The sequence below is a fragment of the Pecten maximus genome, chromosome 4 (assembly GCF_902652985.1).
Source record: "Pecten maximus chromosome 4, xPecMax1.1, whole genome shotgun sequence".
Lineage (NCBI taxonomy): Eukaryota > Metazoa > Mollusca > Bivalvia > Pectinida > Pectinidae > Pecten > Pecten maximus.
Window position 1 is genome coordinate 16523072 of NC_047018.1, and position 22027 is coordinate 16545098.

At 34.9% G+C, this 22027-nt stretch overlaps 1 protein-coding gene across 1 annotated transcript; it reads left to right on the top strand.

Moving 5' to 3' along the window:
- Positions 1-191: 191 nt before the first annotated feature.
- Positions 192-21466, top strand: LOC117325379 (ubiquitin carboxyl-terminal hydrolase 14-like). Its single transcript, XM_033881550.1, has 17 exons — positions 192-287; positions 1494-1639; positions 1879-1911; positions 2929-3033; positions 3557-3660; positions 4199-4257; positions 10396-10526; positions 12064-12132; positions 13687-13840; positions 13973-14004; positions 14436-14501; positions 14877-14969; positions 15384-15509; positions 16410-16488; positions 17334-17441; positions 19799-19873; positions 20247-21466. Exons 1-17 carry the CDS (start codon positions 272-274, stop codon positions 20336-20338), a joined length of 1488 nt encoding a protein of 495 aa, XP_033737441.1. The 5' UTR covers positions 192-271; the 3' UTR covers positions 20339-21466.
- Positions 21467-22027: the final 561 nt, after the last annotated feature.

Sequence of the window (22027 nt, forward strand, 5' to 3'; positions counted from 1 at the left end):
AAGCTATATTATTCAGTCCGTGACTAATGTGTATTTTATGATCACATTAAAATATTTATGATCACATGTCCTGAAAATATTTATTAAAATATAGAAATATACAACGGAACAATCGTGTTCGTTCAAATATTTATTTTTTCCCCAAATTCTCATAACGTCACTGTGGAACTACTATTATATTGACGGACATGCGCACAGAGCCGGCGGACAGACGATAACTTCCTGTAGAAAAGAAGCAAGTTCACTGAGGAGGAGACTAAAAGTGTAGAACATGCCATCATACAAAGGTTATTTTTTTCGGTTTAGTTTAAAATCATTGAAAATAATATACACAAAATCACTAGAAATACTCATATCTCCAAATGGAAAATACGGACCGAGTTTCACTCACAAAATGCATTGTCATGTGTGGTAACACTGTAACATGCTCATGGAGTTTTGTTTGGTATTCTAGTATTTAGGGTCCCTACTGAAGTATATTTGTGACAATTTCCATGCACACTTGTTGTAAAAGCGATCAGAATTCCGATATAGAATTAAACATTCTAAGGCCATTAGTTAATTTCCTCTAATATTTCTGTGATGACTACAATTAACCCGTGCGATGATGTACATGTTTAAATACTCTTTTCAAAAATCATGATCAGGTGTGACTCTATTTCCACAATGTTAGAGGATCACGCGCCGTAGCTTATGACAATTGCAAGCGCCGTGTAACCTCTAACTTCCCTATGCAGATTTACACTGAGCAGACTACCAAATTAGGATTTTGATTATATTAAACACTAAACAGCTAAATTTTAAATGTTTAAAAGTGTCAAAAATAGCAATTGAAGACCCAACTCACGATTATTTACATTCAAGGCTTCATTCAACTACATAACAATTGGATTGAAAATGGTGGTCCAGTAAATACTTCTCATTTTATATTTGTTTCGCTGGGTACATTCATTCCATTTTTTAAACATGCCACACAGCCAATGCTGACATGTTCGAATGAGGTTACTTTAGATAGATGGAATATTAATGATGTAGCAAATTGTTTTGTGGCAATTTGGTGTGAACAGCATTTGCTTCTGGTTAGTTTTTAAAGGAAGAAATATATTAGTCCCTACTTTAAATATGTCAACTGTTGGTTAATGTTATTAAATACAAGATCCATTAATTGTAGCATATATTAAGATATGTTTATATATATACTGTAATTATAAGCAAATACAGAAAGATGCCTGCCCTAGGCCTGCTCTTATTCAGTTCACATTTGTTTGTTAGCCAATGATATGTAAAAGGTTTCTACCCTATAATTTATTTTTTGTCATGTGTTTTTTTACCAATTACATTATACATATCTTTAACATATATAGAATGGGGATTTGTTATAGTCTTCAATCAGACTTGTTTCCATGTCGGCATCACCCTAGTCTGCATGACCCTTGTTTGGCCATCCTGATATAATATTACAATTTAATGATAATTAATGTTTATCCTTTCAGTAAATGTTAAGTGGGGAAAGGAAAAGTTCAGTGATGTGGACTGTGACACAGATGAGCCTCCTATTGTACTCAAGGCTCAGCTGTTTGCTCTATCAGGTGTCCAGCCAGAGAGACAGAAAGTTATGATGAAGGGAGCTGTATTGAAGGCAAGTTGGACTGACTAACTTTAATTCAAGAAGGTTTAGCTTACCTTATAATACATAAATTGTTTAAATGTATAAATTTATCTCTGTTTTCAGTTCAATTATTAGAGTTTGCACTGGGTACTATTTTGTTAGTGGAGTCATTTTCAGATTACATGGCATCCTGAATGAGTGATGTACATGTATTTCCTTAAAATGATAATTTTGATTGATGATTTTATTGTACTAATTTGCTTTGACAGGATGATGAATGGGGAAAAGTGAAGCTGAAGGATGTAAGTACAGACTAATTCATATATAGTTACACATCATTTTGATTGATTAATGAAATATTTACCTAGTACTACAGTCAAACCTGTAATAGTAGATACTAGACACCCTCATATAATGGACACCTATCCATAACAGAGAGTGCCAGGAATCCTCAGTGAAAAACCCTATATTACTATTATATATATAGAGGACACCTCACTAATGTCTAACAATTGGCAGTGATCAGCAAAGGTGTTTGTTAAACTGAACACCACAGGTGATAGCTATAGCTAGCCAATCAACCAAGGCATAGATAACAAGCATGGTCAGTTGATAATTAAATCATCATTAAAATAAATCAACAAAAGAGGGGCAAAGCCATATTTATGTCTGTCATAATTGTTTTAGTTACATAATGAAACAACCATAAGCAAATCTTACAGAACGCAACTGGCAAGCACATGGTGTACACAGTATAGTAATTGGCTAAACTGGAAAACTGTAAATCTGGATTTACGTTCGTTTTTTGTGTTTTTGTTTTTATACAATAGGCTTGTCAAATTTGACGAGAGTATTAATACCTGTCCATCAAGAGTTAACTTTTTCGTTTGTCAAAGAACTTTGATTCAACATTGTTGAATCATAATTCTTTTCGGGAAAACAATTTAATCATTGGTGATTTGATTTAATTGGAATTCTCCACATTTTTCAGAGAGAGTTATTTTTGGGGTTAAACTGACATGTTTTGTTGAATTTGAGAATTAGTGATTTTGTAATGCATCAATATTTACAAATGTCTGTAATATCAATGCATACAAGGTACTTCCATATTATTAAGTGGAGGTTGTTTTTTGGTTGTTAATATTTTAGGCAAAAATACTGAAAGTTTAGTGGAGTTTACTTCTAACTTAGTACAAAGTAGGACACACAAGACATATCGTTACATGTGATTCTTGTGATTTGCTATTATTTGTCAAAAGAAGTTTGACTGCTGATATTGAGGTAAACAAATCCTTGACAAACTTTTCTTATCTGATCAGGGTGCTACATTCCTGATGATGGGAACAGCTGAGGAGCTGCCCCAGGAGCCAGTAGAGAAGACAGTGTTTATGGAGGATATGAGTGAGGAGCAGCTGGCGACAGCAGTAAGTACTGTAGTTAGATTGGGGGTAGTCTTGATAACTCTGTCAAGGCCAGGGAGTCTATTTCCCAACCAGTGAAATGTGTTTATAAGTGCTTGCCATTTATTTTCTGCATTGTTAGCATACATGATCCAGGCATGCAAATTAAATTTGATGATTTGGTATTTATCTAATCTGTTTGAAAGAAAAAGATACTAGTGAAGTTGTCAGAACTGAAGAATATTCAATTTGGTAAAATAATTGATTAAAAAAATTCTTTTCATGAGGAAAAATGAACCAGTCATTTAGAGAATTTTTACTTGCTTGTAGGCAAATTTTTAAGGTCAGGGAAAAAATTCTAATAAGGAAATTAACTTTGAATGATAAAGAAGTGGGACATGATTGTCCCCTGTATCATTAATAGAAACATACTGTTCAGTATTAGGTATCAGTATGTATGAATTAAGTCTATAAAAAGGTGCCATCATTTGTTCAGATACCAAATGCTTTATCTCTTTTACCAGTAATATAACATCATATTTTTCAGCTTGAGCTTCCTAGTGGTTTAACCAATCTAGGAAACACCTGCTATATGAATGCTACCATCCAGTGTCTACGATCAATTCCAGAACTCACAGAGGCCCTGAAAAAGTAAATGATACATATTTTTCATCTTCATTGTTTAATTTATACCTCCACTTATATATAGCTGATTGGGTTAACTTTTAACTTGCCATCCATCTGTGCAAAGTTTGTTGGTAAGATATTTCATGAATCCCTGGATATATTTATGTCTTCACTTCATAATATCACTATCAAATTATACATGATACACCAGATAAGATTTTGGTTGTCATTGGTCAAGGTTGAGGGTAAAAATTAATGCCAACTTTTAAGTGGGGATTTGGCCAGTGCAGTATATCTATGTGAGCCATTGATCTGCTTACTTTGCTTTCTATGTAAGGATGTGTTTTACACACATACAACCAATTAAAAACTATTTATCAGTTTGTGAAATTGTCATTGTTAATTTAGTGTATTAATACAATATTTAACAAAAGTGTCCAATGTTTAAGTTTGGTTGGTGTCCATTAGTTTATTGTGTGACTTAACAATACCTGTGATTTTAGGTAATCTGTGTGACAGTAACAGTCCTATATAATAAGTGTTTACACCTGATAACTTACAGGTATAAAGGGGACATAACCATGGGTGGAGCCATTGCTCCTGCTGATTCCATTACTGCAGGTAATCCTGATATTAGTCTAAACACCATTTTGTGTGATTTGACTCCGTCCTAGGTATGAGGTATGTATGCTGTCAAACAAACCCAAAGGATGAAATATAGAAGCCAATGTCATGGATATCTACTCAAAACTGTATGCCTTGTGCCTAAACAACTTCACTTATAAGTCACATTAAGAATAGATTATGTTTGGTACAAGTTTTGAGAAACAGGAATCTTGTGTTTTTGGAATACCTTTGTATATAGAGCTTTGTATATAGAGCTTGTGAAATTCTGGGACACTGAGCGTAGCACAAAAGTTTTGTGTGCAGACAAAGTAGATCTGCAATAATATAATACCTGCATAACATATATCAGTAGATAATGTAATTATTTATTGATTTGACCCATTCCATACTGAATCACTGCTCCATTCTGTCTATACACTCCCTGTGCTCACGCTATCGATCGCATTTTGCGCATTTCGCGAAATGTAATCACTAATTGCGAAAATATAATTAAGTATTTTCGCAACTTTTGCGAAACTGTTTTTAACCTAAGACATAATATATATAGACTGCATAAATATCCCCCTGTCTTCAATCTTTAATTCAACCACTTACATTTTCACTAATTACGATGTCATTGCATCTAACTTATCCTGTGATCGAACTACATGATTAGCACATGTCATGTATGTCAGGAAATGGAAGTACTTAAATAAATCTGAATCATTTGAGCGTTTGTTTGATGGGCAATGCTTTGTAAAGCGTTTAGATAACTTGGGCAAAAACATGGCAGCTGTGACCCTATGGCAGACGAATGTTCTGGCTGTGCCGCAAGCTTACATTGCTCTAAAAACAAAATGACAATTGTCTGTTCAATGTTATTTCAACTTTCATTAATTGTATGTACATTATTATTTAGTATTTCACAAGTATGTATTATTCAATGTCTTGTATCACGAACATTACATAAGGTACAATTCACGGTAAACTCCACGTTGTGACAGGGCTGCAAAATTATTTGTTCAGGGTGATTTATGTATGAAGCATCTATTTGGAAATGCATCTGTTTGGAAATGCTGTGAATGGGTTATGCAGCAGATATTCTCCAAATCCAATAACTTATAATTATCACCAATATGATCTAAAGGAATAGGAACAGTCAATTCAATTTTCGCAAAAAAAAAAAAAAAAGTCCCGGGAACGATAAGATTAAAACATAAGTTGTGGTTTGAAAATCAAGTTGAAAATAACATTATTTCAGTGTAATCTCAAGTGTGTTCTTTTTAGCCCACCATCATCAGATGGTGGGCTATTCAAATCGCCCTGCGTCCGTGGTCCGTCGTCCGTCCGTCCGTCCGTCCCTCCGTCCGTCCGTCCCTCCGTCCGTCCGTAAACAATTCTTGTTATCGCTAATCCTCAGAAAGTACTGAAGAGATCTTTCTCAAACTTCATATGTAGGTTCCCCTTGGTGCCTAGTTATGCATATTGCATTTTGGGACCGATCAAAAAACAACATGGCCGACAGGCAGCCATCTTGGATTTTGACAATTGAAGTTTGTTATCGCTATTTCTGAGAAAGTACTGAAGGGATCTTTCTCAAATTTCATATGTAGGTTCCCCTTGGTGCCTAGTTATGCATATTGCATTTTGGGACCGATCGGAAAACAACATGGCCGACAGGCAGCCATCTTGGATTTTGACCATTGAAGTTTGTTATCGCTATTTCTGAGAAAGTACAGAAGGGATCTTTCTCAAATTTCATATGTAGGTTCCCCTTGGTGCCTAGTTATGCATATTGCATTTTGGGACCGATCGGAAAACAAGATGGCCGACAGGCAGCCATCTTGGATTTTGACCATTGAAGTTTGTTATCGCTATTTCTGAGAAAGTACAGAAGGGATCTTTCTCAAATTTCATATGTAGGTTCCCCTTGGTGCCTAGTTATGCATATTGCATGTTGGGACCGATCGAAAAACAAGATGGCCGACAGGCAGCCATCTTGGATTTTGACCATTGAAGTTTGTTATCGCTATTTCTGAGAAAGTACTGAAGGGAGCTTCTCAAATTTCATATGTAGGTTCCCCTTGGTGCCTAGTTATGCATATTGCATTTTGAGACCAATCAGAAAACAAGATGGCCGACAGGCAGCCATCTTTGATTTTGACCATTGAAGTTTGTTATCGCTATTTCTGAGAAAGTACAGAAGGGATCTTTCTCAAATTTCATATGTAGGTTCCCCTAGTTATGCATATTGCATTTTGAGACCAATCAGAAAACAAGATGGCCGACAGGCAGCCATCTTTGATTTTGACAAATGAAGTTTGTTATCACTATTTCTGAGGAAGTACTGAAGGGATCATTCTCAAATTTCATATGTAGGTTTCCCTTGGTGCCTAGTTATGCATATTGCATTTTGGGACCGATCGGAAAACAAGATGGCCGACAGGCAGCCATCTTGGATTTTGACCATTGAAGTTTGTTATCGCTATTTCTGAGAAAGTACAGAAGGGATCTTCCTCAAATTTCATATGTAGGTTCCCCTTGGTGCCTAGTTATGCATATTGCATTTTGAGACCAATCAGAAAACAAGATGGCCGACAGGCAGCCATCTTTGATTTTGACAAATGAAGTTTGTTATCACTATTTCTGAGGAAGTACTGAAGGGATCATTCTCAAATTTCATATGTAGGTTTCCCTTGGTGCCTAGTTATGCATATTGCATTTTGGGACCGATCGGAAAACAAGATGGCCGACAGGCAGCCATCTTGGATTTTGACCATTGAAGTTTGTTATCGCTATTTCTGAGAAAGTACAGAAGGGATCTTCCTCAAATTTCATATGTAGGTTCCCCTTGGTGCCTAGTTATGCATATTGCATTTTGAGACCAATCAGAAAACAAGATGGCCGACAGGCAGCCATCTTTGATTTTGACAAATGAAGTTTGTTATCACTATTTCTGAGGAAGTACTGAAGGGATCATTCTCAAATTTCATATGTAGGTTTCCCTTGGTGCCTAGTTATGCATATTGCATTTTGAGACCAATCAGGAAACAACATGGCCGACAGGCAGCCATCTTGGATTTTGACAATTGAAGTTTGTTATCGCTATTTCTCAGAAAGTACTGAAGGAATCTTTCTCAAATTCCATATAAAGGTTCCCCTTGGTGCCTAAATCTTAAATTTCAAATATAGGTTTCCCTTGTTTGAAAAGTACTAGAGGTTTCTTCTGAATTTACACAGACTAGTAAGACTTAGAAGAAGAGAAAAGTAGAGAAAAGATCAATCTGACATGGAACCTATGAAGAACATTCAATGGTGGGCGCCAAGATCCCTCTGGGATCTCTTGTGACAATTGAAGTTTGTTATCGCTATTTCTGTGAAAGTACTGAAGGGATCTTTCTCAAATTTCATATGCAGGTTTCTCTTTGTGCCTGGTTATGCATATTGCATTTTGAGACTAATTTGAAAACAACATGGCTGACAGGCAGCCATCTTGGATTTTGACAATTGAAGTTTGTTATCTCTATTTCTGAGAAAGTATTAAAGGGATCTTTCTCAAATTTCATATGTAGGTTCCTCTTGGTGTCTAGATATGCATATTGCATTTTGGGACCGATCAGAAAACAACATGGCCGACAGGCAGCCATCTTGGATTTTGACAATTGGAGTTTGTTATTGCTATTTCTGAGGAAGTACTGAAGGGATCTTTCTCAAATTTCATATGTAGGTTCCCTTTGGTGCCTAGTTATGCATATTGCATTTTGGGACCAATCGGAAAACAAAATGGCCGACAGGCAGCCATCTTGGATTTTGACAATTGAAGTTTGTTATCGCTATTTCTGTGAAAGTAATGAAGGGATCTTTCTGAAATTTCATATGCAGGTTCCCCTCAGTACCTAGTTATGCATATTGCATTTTGAGACCAATCGGAAAACAACATGGCCAACAGGCAGCCATCTTGGATTTTGACAATTGAAGTTTGTTATCGCTATTTCTGTGAAAGTACTGAAGGGATCTTTCTCAAATTTCATATGCAGGTTTCTCTTTGTGCCTGGTTATGCATATTGCATTTTGAGACTAATTTGAAAACAACATGGCTGACAGGCAGCCATCTTGGATTTTGACAATTGAAGTTTGTTATCGCTATTTCTGAGAAAGTATTAAAGGGATCTTTCTCAAATTTCATATGTAGGTTCCCTTTGGTGCCTAGTTATGCATATTGCATTTTGGGACCAATCGGAAAACAAAATGGCCGACAGGCAGCCATCTTGGATTTTGACAATTGAAGTTTGTTATCGCTATTTCTGTGAAAGTAATGAAGAGATCTTTCTGAAATTTCATATGCAGGTTCCCCTCAGTGCCTAGTTATGCATATTGCATTTTGAGACCAATCGGAAAACAACATGGCCAACAGGCAGCCATCTTGGATTTTGACAATTGAAATTTGTTATCGCTTTTTCTGTGAAAGAACTGAAGGGATCTTTCTCAAATTTCATATGTAGGTTCCCCTTGATGCCTACTTATGCATATTGCATTTTGAGACCAATAGGAAAACAACATTGCTGACAGGCAGCCATCTTGGATTTTGACAATTTAAATTTGTTATCGCTATTTCTCAGAAAGTAATGAAGGGATCTTTCTCAAATTTCATATGCAGGTTCCCCTCAGTGCCTAGTTATGCATATTGCATTTTGAGACCAATCAGAAAACAACATGGCTGACAGGCAGCCGTCTTGGATTTTGACAATTGAAGTTTGTTATCGCTATTTCTCAGAAAGTAATGAAGGGATCTTTCTAAAATTTCATATGCATGTTCCCGTCGGTGCCTAGTTATGCATATTGCATTTTGAGACTAATCAGAAAACAACATGGCCGACAGGCAGCCATTTCGGATTTTGACAATTGAAGTTTGTTATCGCTATTTCTGTGAAAGTACTGAAGGGATCTTTTTCAAATTTCATATGTAGGTTCCCCTCAGTGCCTAGTTTTGCATATTGGGACCAATACGAAAACAACATGGCCGACAGACAGCCATTATAGCTAAATCTTAAATTCTGTATATAGGTTCCCCTTGTTTGAAAAGTACTAGAGGGCTGTTTCTGAATTTACACAGATAAGTAAGACTTAGAGGAAGGGAAAAGTAGGGAAAAGATCAATCTGACATGGAACCTATAAAGATCATTCAATGGTGGGCGCCAAGATCCCTCTGGGATCTCTTGTTCAATATGAAAATAATAGCAGCTAAAACACAACTGTTTTGGTGTGATACAATGCTTTTTTAGTTGGTTGAATATTTTTTGTTTACGCTGAGGTAATACATGATATTTGGCAGTATTTTGTAATTTATAAATTCTTAAATAATGAACACTTTTAATGCCTGCCTTTACTAATAAAATAGTTAAACACATTGTATTAATATATATATATATATATATCAAACAAATATGCGTGTGCTATATTTAGTTATTAAATTCTAAGCAATAACATTGTCTTGCTAAAACCATTTCTTATTTGCTAAAGAGAAAAAAGGTATTTTAGCAACTTTTGCTAAAGGATTTTTAGGCCTAGAGTGAGCAGAGACTCCATAGCTTTTTACAATTTTCCATTTGAGATAATTTGATCTGTACATTAATGCAATCCTGTTCATAGTATCAAGATATATCACCTCGGGTACAGTGTTTTGTCTAAGAATGTTGTTTTATATTGACTAATTATTTTCTGAGACCTGCTATGGGAGTATTTTGGATAAAAATGTTGTTTTATATTGACTAGTGACTTTCTGAGACCTGCTCTGGGAGTAAGAATGTCGTTTTATATCTACTAGTTAACTTGAAATTTATGATACCTACTATGGCACTTTCAGTTGACCGTTGACATTTATTGATTTTAGAAATTAAATTTCAAATCTCGAGTTAAAATGATGTCATATGGACATGTCCTCCAAACATTCGACAAGTAAGAGGCACAATTGATTCTAGAGGGTCAAAAACATACTCTCTAGAATTAATTGAAAACCCTGAACTGCTATTAATGATACTGGATGAGTCCTTTCGTTTTGCTTATTTGGTAGCAGCTATGATTACATATTTATTCAGGAGAGAATATGTAAGATGTTATAAACCCTTTTTAATCTTAAACAATTAACTGTTGTAGCCATGAGGGACCTGTGTGTCTCTGTAGAGAAGTCAGGATCAGCCATTCCTCCTATCATCTTCCTCCAAGTACTACACATGGCCTACCCTCAATTTGCTGAAAAGTCAGAACACGGAGGCTATGCTCAACAGGTCTGTATCATTAACCCACTCTCCATAAATAACTAATTCTCTACTCATAATGCTGTATACAATTTATTAGTCCCCACATCAGAGTACTGGATAGGGCAGTAAGTCTGCACAAAATCCTCTCTAATTTATTTTCTTATGAGCTATGCTATATGGACATATGGTAAACCTTCGGTCAGTTCAAGCAAAATTAAATTAATGTTGATGAACCTGTTTGAATTATGCAAAATTATGCTTTAGAAATAAGTGAGTTCGAACTATCCTAGTTGATATCGGCAAAAAATCTCAGGCAAACATGTACAGTAAAACAAGCATAAACCTGGCATATCCAATTGTAAGGCCAATATGTAACAATAATGGGGTGAATAATGGGGCATTTATAAATAGGTAAAATGATTTAATTTTTTATTTATTCAATGTTAATTGATCGTTACACTTTCTTCATTTCATGATAATTATGGTTGTTATTAGCTCATCGGTTACGAGTAGCAGTAGCGGTACGTTAGCGTCGGTGTCGGCGTCCCACCCCACTTTAAAGTTTTTGGGATCAGTTTTTGGAAAGCTTCTAAGTCCAAAAGTATACACCTCATACCCTTCAAATTTGGTACATGGCAGCTTGGCCATTGTGTACCTATAGGCCCCTAAACAGTACATGTTTCATTTGTGACATAAAAGTTAGATTACATGATTGCATGTTTTATTTGAATCAGAAGTTATATTGTATATTCTATTTCATAATGAATGATCTGTTCATTATATTGAAAACACAGTCTACACAACCTGTTGATTTTACGAAGGTGCTACTGCAAATAAAGGTCTATATATATTAGCAAAATTAAGTCAGATCATCATGTCTGATTTTAAATTGTCCTATAGCTAATATCTACCAAACTTACTTGACACCTTCAAAAATGCTGATCGCTAATAGGGACATCTGTGTCTTGTTTAGGCTGCTTATGAGTGCTTATCATGTCACTCGATCCTTTCAACTATAACATGAGTGACACCTCTCGTTGCCTGTCTACCTAGCATGAGGGTGCAGGTAATACCTTCATTGGCAATAATTAAGAGAGGTCAAGTCGCAATGAAATTATCAAAATTCTTAAAAATTCTTAACTAGATAATACTGTATTTGATAATATACGGATGATTTCTTAGTTTGCCATACAGCATGAGGACTGATATCACATGTTATACATTGTCAGGCTGGGGCTGATTGGCTCTAGCTTTCAACAGAGTTTACCTTACCTCCAAAATAAAGCTTTGCTAACTTGAAAATCTGTAACAGTAGAACTTGGGTAATCCATCCAGTCTGACATTTACTTGGCATCAATAACCATTAGAATGAATCCTTTGTTTGACTGGAGATTAATTCTTTCACTTCATATCTTTGTTACGTTGCATGTTCACTTCATTCTGAGATGATATAGACATGTCCATTATTCGCTAGATGAAGGATTGACCTGGTCATTTTTGAAATTTCAGTTTAAATTTGTAATCAAATAGGATGACTAACAGTGTCCTTGTTACATCTTTACAGGACGCCAATGAATGTTGGACTGAAATAGTCAGGTGCTTACAACAAAAGGTGAAAATGCCAGCAATCGAGGTAAGATTCTACATAAAATAATGATTTGATATTATCAGACAATTTTCATTAAGGCCCTACATCAGAGATTGAGTGCCCTACAGTAATCAGTTTGATAGTTTGTCTGTTCGTCCGTCTACAAATTATGTTCCTGGCAATACCCATGGATATGAGAAGTAAAGGTCAAGAGCATCAGGTTCAAGGGTCAAGGTCAATTTTTGCAGCTCTTCTCTGATGAACATTTAGTTATGACATGATAATTAAAGTTCTGAATTTAGCAAGGAGTTAATTGACCAAATATCAAGGTTATTTGTTCAGAGGTAAAGGTCAAAGGTCATGGTCATTTTTTAAAAACTTTTGTCAGATTTAAACAAATATTTTAAATGATCAAATGTCAAGGTCATCGAGTCAGAGGTCAAGGTCAAATTTTGTACAGTATCTTTTCATTGATGAACATTTTATGACACTGAAGTAGTGTTATTTGGATTTTAACAAGAAGTCGAATGACCTAAACTCAAGGTCACTGTGTCAGACATCAAGGTCAGTAAGGTTTAGTATGACATTATGAAGCTAAATTGATCTGAATCAAAGGATAAATCAGCAGACCAAAGATCAAGGTCACTGGATCAAAGTTTGTTTGTTGGGTTAATCACCTGGCAAACAGCCAGTTTCATTTTGAGACAGGGATCTGTTTGGAGTAATTATTAGTTACTTCACCAAATGACATCCCGAGGCCCGTCTCATGTCTTCCTGAAAAATTAGGGTAATGTGGTACAAAAAAGTTAGCACAGATCAGTCCATTTCTTCACTTCTCAAAACACAATAAATACAAACTGCCATGGGTAGGGAGTGTCAAACCACTTAACTCATATTTTCACCTGCATTATGTGGCTGGCATTCTCACTGACTGAGCTAACACAGCCCATCACTGGATTTAAGGTCAAGGTCATTTGAGTCCAAAGGTTAAAAAACAAAGTGGGTCTCTGACTTCAGCCCTGGCTTTTGATTGGAGATATTTTTTAATTGAAATAAAACAAAACTAACAAATGAGTATTGCATTTCTGTTAGTTTTATGGAAAATACTTGTTGTTATATCTATTTTATCTTATATTGTCTGTTGCAATGTTGCAATTAATTTGTAGTCAAGTGCACAAGTGTTCATACAGGTAGTGGGAAAAGGTGATATTTTTGATTAATTTTATAATTCACACAAATGACCCTTCTGATGATTATGTCATGGCTCGCAGAAGACTTTTTAATTTGAGATCACTTTTGGTCTTTATTTGTGTAAATCCAGAGAATATTGAAAGTAATTACATCAGAGTCAATCACAAGTATTCTACTTTCATTTTAGAATCAAAATACCTGACTTTGTGTGGAGAAACGACTTCATATAGCAATCAGTTTTAATTTTTGAAACAAAATGAACATCATACATATGAGTGAAATCAGTAGCAGCCCACTAAACTGTGGCATCCTGGCAGATCAGGGTTGCTTGGCCACTGTTAGTGTCAATCCCTGATATGTAGAACTGACAGGATTGATTTATAGGGAATCAAATTTTTGAATCTACAGGGGGCAGAAGGTGGAGCTATGTCAGGTGCCTCATTTATAGATAAATATATGGGCATCGACTCTGAGGTTACCCTGCAGTGTCAAGAGGCAGACGATGAACCTTCTTCAAAGTCTATAGAGAAGCTCTACCAGCTTAGCTGCTTCATAGAGAAAGGTAGGTAAAAATACTCTCTATCAATGCAAGCCTATATAGAGAAACTCTTTAACAGTTTAGTTGGCAATGATAATCTGAATTGAGATCTGCTTATCTTTCTGCTAAATTTATCATTATTTTTTTTCTTTTCAGAGGTGAAATATATGCACAGTGGATTGCGGAATGTAAGTTTATACAATAGTCATGTATTACACAATGCAAAAACAGATTTATAAAAAAAATATTCCACTTTATGAGTAACAGAACCTATTCATGTTCAAAGAGAAGCAAAGGAAGACAAAGTCATAGAAATACTTAAGTTGGACTTAAATAGCATACATTACCAGCACCTCAGTGAATGAAGTGGTGTAAGTTGTAGCTCCTTGTAAATGTATTTACCAGTTTTACCTGCAGCCATATCTCCATATCTCTCTCTTAATTCTCCTGAATCTGTTCACGCTTTGATGATGGTCAGTTTGCCCCTCATCCATAAACAATCACTGAGTAGACATATATAGATTAGAAGATGATTAAGAAGAAAAGATCTAACATCTTATATAATACAAAAGAGTTGTGCTGAGGAATTTATGCCGATTTTTCATTTGTTATGTTGTAGAGACTTGAAGAAAGTATAACTAAGCATTCCCCAACATTAGGTAGAGATGCAGTTTACAAGAAAAGTGTAAGTATCAACATTTTTTAAGTGAAGATAATGTCATTATTAAAGAGTAAACAGGTTTTTTTTCCAGAAATATGCACTTGGATACTAACCTTGAGATTGTACTTAAAAAACTGTTATCATTTCAATGCCTTAAACATAAATGAAGGTTTGAAGTGTCTCACTAAATGTTCACTACTTCTTTGGGATCTGATCAAATATCAAAATAGATATATATTATGTAATCAATTAAACAAATGACTTATGAAGAGTCTTTATGTGCATAAACTTGAAATTTACATGTTTTTTTCATGATATATGTTAAAATGTGAAAATGGTTTTGTTTCATATCATGATAAAACGTGAATAAAAAAAAAGTATGTCTTAATCTTCTTTCAGAGTAAAATAGGCAGGTTACCTGGTTACCTAGCTATTCAATTTGTGCGATTCTATTACAAAGAAAAAGACAACATTAATGCAAAAATCTTAAAGGTAAGTTCTAGCCTCAGACAACAATTAAATACATGTACATAAAATTAAAGTTCTCATAGAGATATTAGGTTTTCATATAGACAATTGAAGTACAAGGGAATTATGTATATTCTGTGGAAATAAAAATTGTTAGCTGTAATTTTGTTATAAATAAAAGTCTGAATTTTTATAATACAAATTTCTTACTTTCAGATTCAATAAATTACATATGGTACATATATCAGCAAGAGACTGAATTTTAGATTTTTGTCTCGAGATTTTTAATTGGAAACACAGAAAGTGTTCAAATGTAGGGTAGTAAATTTCATCTGCTGCTAATTAGCGGTCTCCTTTGTCATGTTGCAGATCCCACAGAGATCTGATAGGTATACACTTTGTTTAGTTTTGATTGTAATGATGAGTTTTTCTCTATAGGATGTAAAGTTTCCCCTCAGTCTTGACACATATGAACTGTGTACACCAGAACTACAGGAAAGGTTGGCAACAGCTAGAGATAAGTTTAAGGAAATGGAGGACAGGGAAGCAGAAAAGATGCAAAAGGTTTGTGTTGGTTTATATCATACCTAACAAATTATTTATCTATCAGTTGCAGATTTTAAAAAGTACTCCAGTAAAATGTGAAAAAGTCCACTTAACTGTACTTGTGACATCTTGAGACTTTAAGATAAACATGCCTTCATTCCTATGTGATGTCTTAAGATGTTGTGAATCACCTTCGCGTTACTTGCCTGTTAAGCATAGGTGTATCACAGGTATCTGCTTCTGGCCAATATTGACAGAAAAAAAATGTGGGCCCCTACTCCTACTATATCAACAAGGTGGGACACTTGAAAAGTCGGAAGTCGGGGGTGAGCTTCGATTCATTTTGAATTTAAGTTCAATCCAACTGAAGTATCAAATGTACACAAACTTCAGTAATGTACCTTGATTTAGAATCCCTAAATATCAATGCATGTTATTCTTTTGTCGTGTGATGATATAAAGATGAGAAAATAGATTAAAAGCGGTCGTCATAGCCAACGATGCATTGACTGTGTAACGAAGTAGTCTGTATATTTAAGAGTGGTATGCAAGGGGCAATCTGATTGGTCGACAGCTCTAGTCTGTATATTTAGGAGTGGCATGCAAGGGACAATCTGACGGATCGTCAGCTCTATAAACAATACTCAACCAATCAATAGCCTACTTCTGTTCCACAGTCAATGCATTGTCTGATCTTCAAGTGTTACACCTTGTTGATATCTAACTATTATCCTAGATACCCTTAATGCTGACAGGTATTGTTGGTACCCTTGACTTTGACAGGTATTGTGGATACCCTTAACACTGACTGGTGTCCTTGGTCAAAGTACTCAAGCTTTACCAGGTTTAACATAAATGTATTGTAAAATAACTCCTAGATTCTTCATTCAAAATAGCTTTTTTTTCTTTCACGTACAGGCAAAAGAAGAAGGTAAAGCACTTCCTGTTAAAAAGGAATCTGATCAAAGACCAACAGAACCCTATGAATTTGAAAATGGTGAGCATAATATTTTTTTGCATATTTGTATCATTTGAAAGTAAGAAGGGACTCATTTTCCTTTTAACATATAAAAGTGTTATATCATTTTACTTGAGTGTGATTACTATGAATGGAAAGCTGTCCTTAGACACAAGTTTATATTTGTTTGGCCTAGATCTAAACAGTGGTTACTGTGAAGGAAAACCTGTCCTAACATACAAGTTAACTGTTTTTATTGCATTTTTGCCAGTGAAATATAGGAATTAATCAAACCAATAAAACTTATATTTTCACTGCAGCCATGAGCAGTGGAAATATAAGATTTTGCAATGAAAATATAAGTTTTTCGTTTTTGACAAATCAGAGCTAACCTTTGTATTAACCTCATAGAAACTTGCTGATTTTCCCAGTCGAAGCGAAGATAGATAAATTGGTTATTTTGCTGTAATTCTGAAATATTCAGTCCTTTCAAAATGGCGCCGTCAAGTTGACGTGGAGTATAACATCACAAGAGATAATGTCATTACTGATTCCCGCACTTTTTGACACTATTTTTTTTTTATGTTTTCAATTTTGTTTTTTAAGTACCGTATATGAAATCCAAAAAATAGAAAATTGAATGGTTTCCTGTTAAATATAATAATATTTCACTCGTATGACAGATTATTTCAATATTTTGTACTAGTGAAAATATTGATATTCTGTCATACTCGTGAAATATACATTATATTAAATAGGAAACCATTCAATATCCTCTATTTATTTGTTTGGCCTAGATCCCAGATCTAACAGTAGTGGTTACTATGAATTAAGAGCTGTAACAATGCAGTTCTAACTGGCATGTTTATATTTGTTTTACCTAGATCCCGGATCTAACAACAGTGGTTACTATGAATTAAATGCTGTCCTAACACACAAGGGAAGGTCCAGTTCCAGTGGCCATTATGTTGCATGGGTCAAGCGGAAAGAAGGTGAGTAAGGTTCTGTAGCGCAAACTGCAATGAACAAGCTCTTTTTTTCATTCTTAGTTACCTTACTCAGTGTTCATCTGTTAGGGAATGGTCTGTTCAAGATGACAGATCAAGATGTTCATAAAACCGATGAGGGCTGATTGACAAGTTGTGAGCCGCATATTGAAGGATTTAAATTATACTGGACATATAGTATTATTTTTCAACATAATCTCATTCATCATCTATACATTTTTGCCAGCGGTGTTTAAGGGCCTCAATGCCACTTTTATAGAACTCCTTTTCTTGGCTGTTCAGAAAGTCATCCACTGCATATTAGGGTTAGGCTTAGGGATAGGTTGTCTGAAATAGCTGTTTTCAGTTTTGGAACTAGATGAAAGGCACAGTCATGAATGGCAGATATGGCAATGATAGACTTTTTCACCCTAACCCTAACCAATTTTGTCCATTTTGCAAAAGCTGCTTGTCTTGTTTACTTTAGAGTGCTACATATGTACCTCGGCGATATAAACTAACCAAATAAGACCAGTCTTTGGGTACATGGCCCTATATAGTCAGAGTATAGTAGGACTTAAAAAGAACATCCTTGAGTACCTCCTTCAATACAAGGCTCACAACTTCGTAGGTGTGCACTTTAAGCTACAAGTACAAAGTCTAACTCAGAAATAGTTCAAATTCATGTTGCAACATCTGTCTACTGCTGTTTAATTCATAACTGTGAATCCTTTGCAAAGTTGTTAATTACTGTGAGTGTTTGCTCATATTAAATTATTAAAACAGCTTTATGTTTATCATCATTTTCAGAAAGACTCCTGGATGATATCAGTTTTAAAAGGAAATTCATTTTGTTTATGTTACATATTGGTCTTCCAAAATTTGTTGTAAGTCCTGCAGAAAATAGTAAGGACGGTTCCAAAAAGTGATGCCCAGACACTTTGAATATGCATTCTGATTTATAAGACAAAAATTTGGAAATATGTACAAGTAAGCATTGAAAACCAAAATCTTTTACAATGTTAAGACTGTTTAAATTTATATTAGAAGATACTTATTTTATAAAGCTACATTGTGGCAAATGAAGGATTTCAAACTGACATATAAAAAAAAAGGTTAAGTTGGGGGATCACACAATGTACCAATTGCAAGCACATACTACACACATCACATGTACAAATTATATGATTACAACATCCATGATAGCTAATGCATACACTTTATTTCGATCATCCATTATGTACGCATTCGACTGTATGATCTGCATATTAATCATGCTTCTGAGATCCCAACACTCAACTAAAGATATTACATTGTATATAATTTTTGTCATTTTGTCATTTACGAAGGTGGCGACCAATTCATAACCAAAACTTTTACTGCTGAGCTTGCTACAAATTTTTAAAGGCAAATCCTAAATGAACAAATCTTTTTTATATAGGGCTGTGAGCATAAACATCATATTGCTTTAAAGCAGATGTCATTGGGGAGTCTTTCTGACAATGAACATTAACATAAGGCTGTTTTCATCATTCAATATGAGCAGAAACTCATGGCAATTTATGCCTCAAGTTTAACATTTTAATGGTTCACAGTTGCTTATGAACTAAATAGCCACAGATAAATATTGCATCATGAATTTCAACTATTTCTAAGTTAGACTTATCTCGGTCAGAGTATACTAATAATTAAATGATCTTACGTAGCTTAAAGTGCACACCTTCCTTCTGTGATCATCTTTGTTTACCATCTTGAAGAAAGCATTCCCTAATGGGTACATGGTAGAGTTACTTTGCTGATCAGCCATTAAAATAATTTGAAACCATTTTTTTTTGACTGAATAGGAACTACCATTTTAGAACGAGGATTAGCTCCCTTTGTACACTGAATTCTGAGATATGATTTATCAAGCGGTATGTTCTGGCTCGGACCAATATTTAATTTGAGCAAGTTAACATTATATTATCACTTTGATTATCTAATTCTTCTGTTGACTTGCATTGTAACTTAATATGAAGTAAATGAAAGGAACTTTACTGCATACACATTTTGGATGAAATTGATTTATAATTGTGGTGAAATTAACCTAATACAACGAAATTAGCCAGATACATATTTGTGAGGAAATTTTTGTTACCTTTTGAGAATTGCCATCATACTAGAAACTGCCACAGTAAAATAGCAACTTATCAGTTTCTGTCTCGCCTGCAGTGAAAAGTTGCAAAGGTGAAACATTCCACTTTTCACATTTTTGGAATATCGTTGCAAATTTATGATCCAGTGAATCTGGAAATAAGGGATGCAGAAGATCTAGACTCTGTATATTAATTGTACTGTTGTTGTTTTTGTTTTTTTTTGTTCAGATCAGTGGTTCATGTACGATGATGACCATGTGACTGCAGTGGCATCTGAGGACGTGTTAAAACTATCAGGAGGCGGTAAGTAGTTGCGCTTATCACAGTTCAGATGAAGGAAGCTAGGCATGAAATCTTCTCAGTATCTTATAGATGAAAACAATTGATGACATTTGTCCTGTTCTACGTTAGGTTTCTGTCTGTTAATAAATTAATGACATCTTTAGTCCTGTTCTTTGTAAGGTCTCTGTCTGTAAATAAATTAATTACATGTTTGGTTACGTTTTATGTTACACCTGTCTCTAAATGGTGGATATAAATGAGGAATGAACTGCCTTGATTATTTTGTATCCTGTAACATCTTATCCTCTTGAAGTGCACAAATAATTTTCAGTAGAACAAGAGATAAAAAGAGGAACATGTCTATCATCAGTAATGATGTTTTGTTGGGTTCCAGGTGATTGGCATTGTGCTTATGTTCTGCTGTATGGACCCCGGGTTCTGGTGAAAGAGGATAAAGTTGAGGAGGAAACACCAATGGAATCGTAGTGGATAATGAAGAATTTGGCCATATTGGCAGTTACATATGTTGTCCATGAGAAGAGCTGCCTGGACACAATAGCCAGTAGTTACCTATGTTGATGTCGACAAAGTCCCCTATTCCTAACTCAAACTTCTCCGGAGAAAATCTACAAATCCTCAACAAGCTCTGAATTTGGTAGACAAAATCGACAAGTTCTGGACTTGGTTGACAAAAATAACAAGCGCTGGAGTTGGTTGACAAAATCAACAAGCTTTGGAGTTGGTTGACAAAATCAACAAGCTCTGGAGTTGGTTGACAAAATCTACAAGCGCTGGAGTTGGTTGACAAAATCAACAAGCTTTGGAGTTGGTTGACAAAATCAACAAGTTCTGGAGTTGGTTGACAAAATCAACAAGCTCTGGATTTGGTTGACAATATCTACATGCTCTTGAGTTGGTAGACAAAATCAACAAGTTCTGGAGTTGGTTGACAAAATCTACAAGCTCTGGAGTTGGTTGATAAACTCTACAAGCTCTGGAGTTGGTTGATAATCTCTTTGTCTACTTTTCTATGAAACACCTATAGGCATAGGACAGTATATACTTCTGTTGCTGGAAGAAATTGAGTTTATCAAAGTATCTACCCTTCTTTGGGGAACATTATTTCTTGAAAGATGTGATCAGTTGTTTTACATAACACACATGGGGACGTTTACAATCATTTGTACTATAAGCTGTTCTGTTTCCCATATTGACTTCTTTACAGTCTATCTAACCAAATAAGTGCTATATGTTATTCCAAGTGCTAACATTATTCCATATGTGGAATATTGAAATATTAGTCAGCATCCAATTTATCTGCTGTTATTTGTCAAACTTCAATTTTTGCCATCCATGTGTTTAAAAAAATTTAAACTTGAATTTCAAAGTGGCTATAGATATTGTCATCATCGCATTAAAACAACTTAGGTGTATCAGAATCATCCTTTGTAAGTATTGTCGTCGCTTTGGGAACTTATACAATGTGTACTCCCCATGTAAACAATTAATGGACCAGGTTGTTACGTGAACTCATTTGTTAATTTTCAAAAGCTTGCTCATGTAAAGATGACATGTGGATGTGATAATCATATTAAATAAATATGCATTAAAGATTTTTCGTTGTGATTATTTTATGCAAGTTTTAAGCCAGCTGATATTTCATTTGTGACTAATCATCTTCCAGGTATGATTTGCTGAAGGGATATATGGATACATTAATAAGATCATAACTAATTATCCAAATCCTTGCTCTACCAGCTTCATTGATTATATCAGATTGTCCTGAAACTTCATTTACTTATTATCAGATCACTAATTAACCGATAGTTCTGTTACTTCAAAGTCTTTCTCATACATTAACTATTGTCTATTGTTATGATAACTAGTAGTGACTTCCTGAGCGACATAATTAGACAATTATTTTGTTGTGTACCAGATGGTTGGTTATTCAAATTTCCAAATGTCTATGGTCCATCCATCCGTAAACAATTCTTGTTATTGCTATTTCTTAAAAAGGTTTGGAGGGTTATTGCACAAACTTCACATGGAAGTTCCCCTTGGTCCCTAGTTGTGTTAATTTGATTACTTTGATTTTGATAGGAAAACAAAATGGCCAACATGTGACCATCTTGGATTTTGACAATTAATTTACGTCATGGAAGCAAATAATGTCAT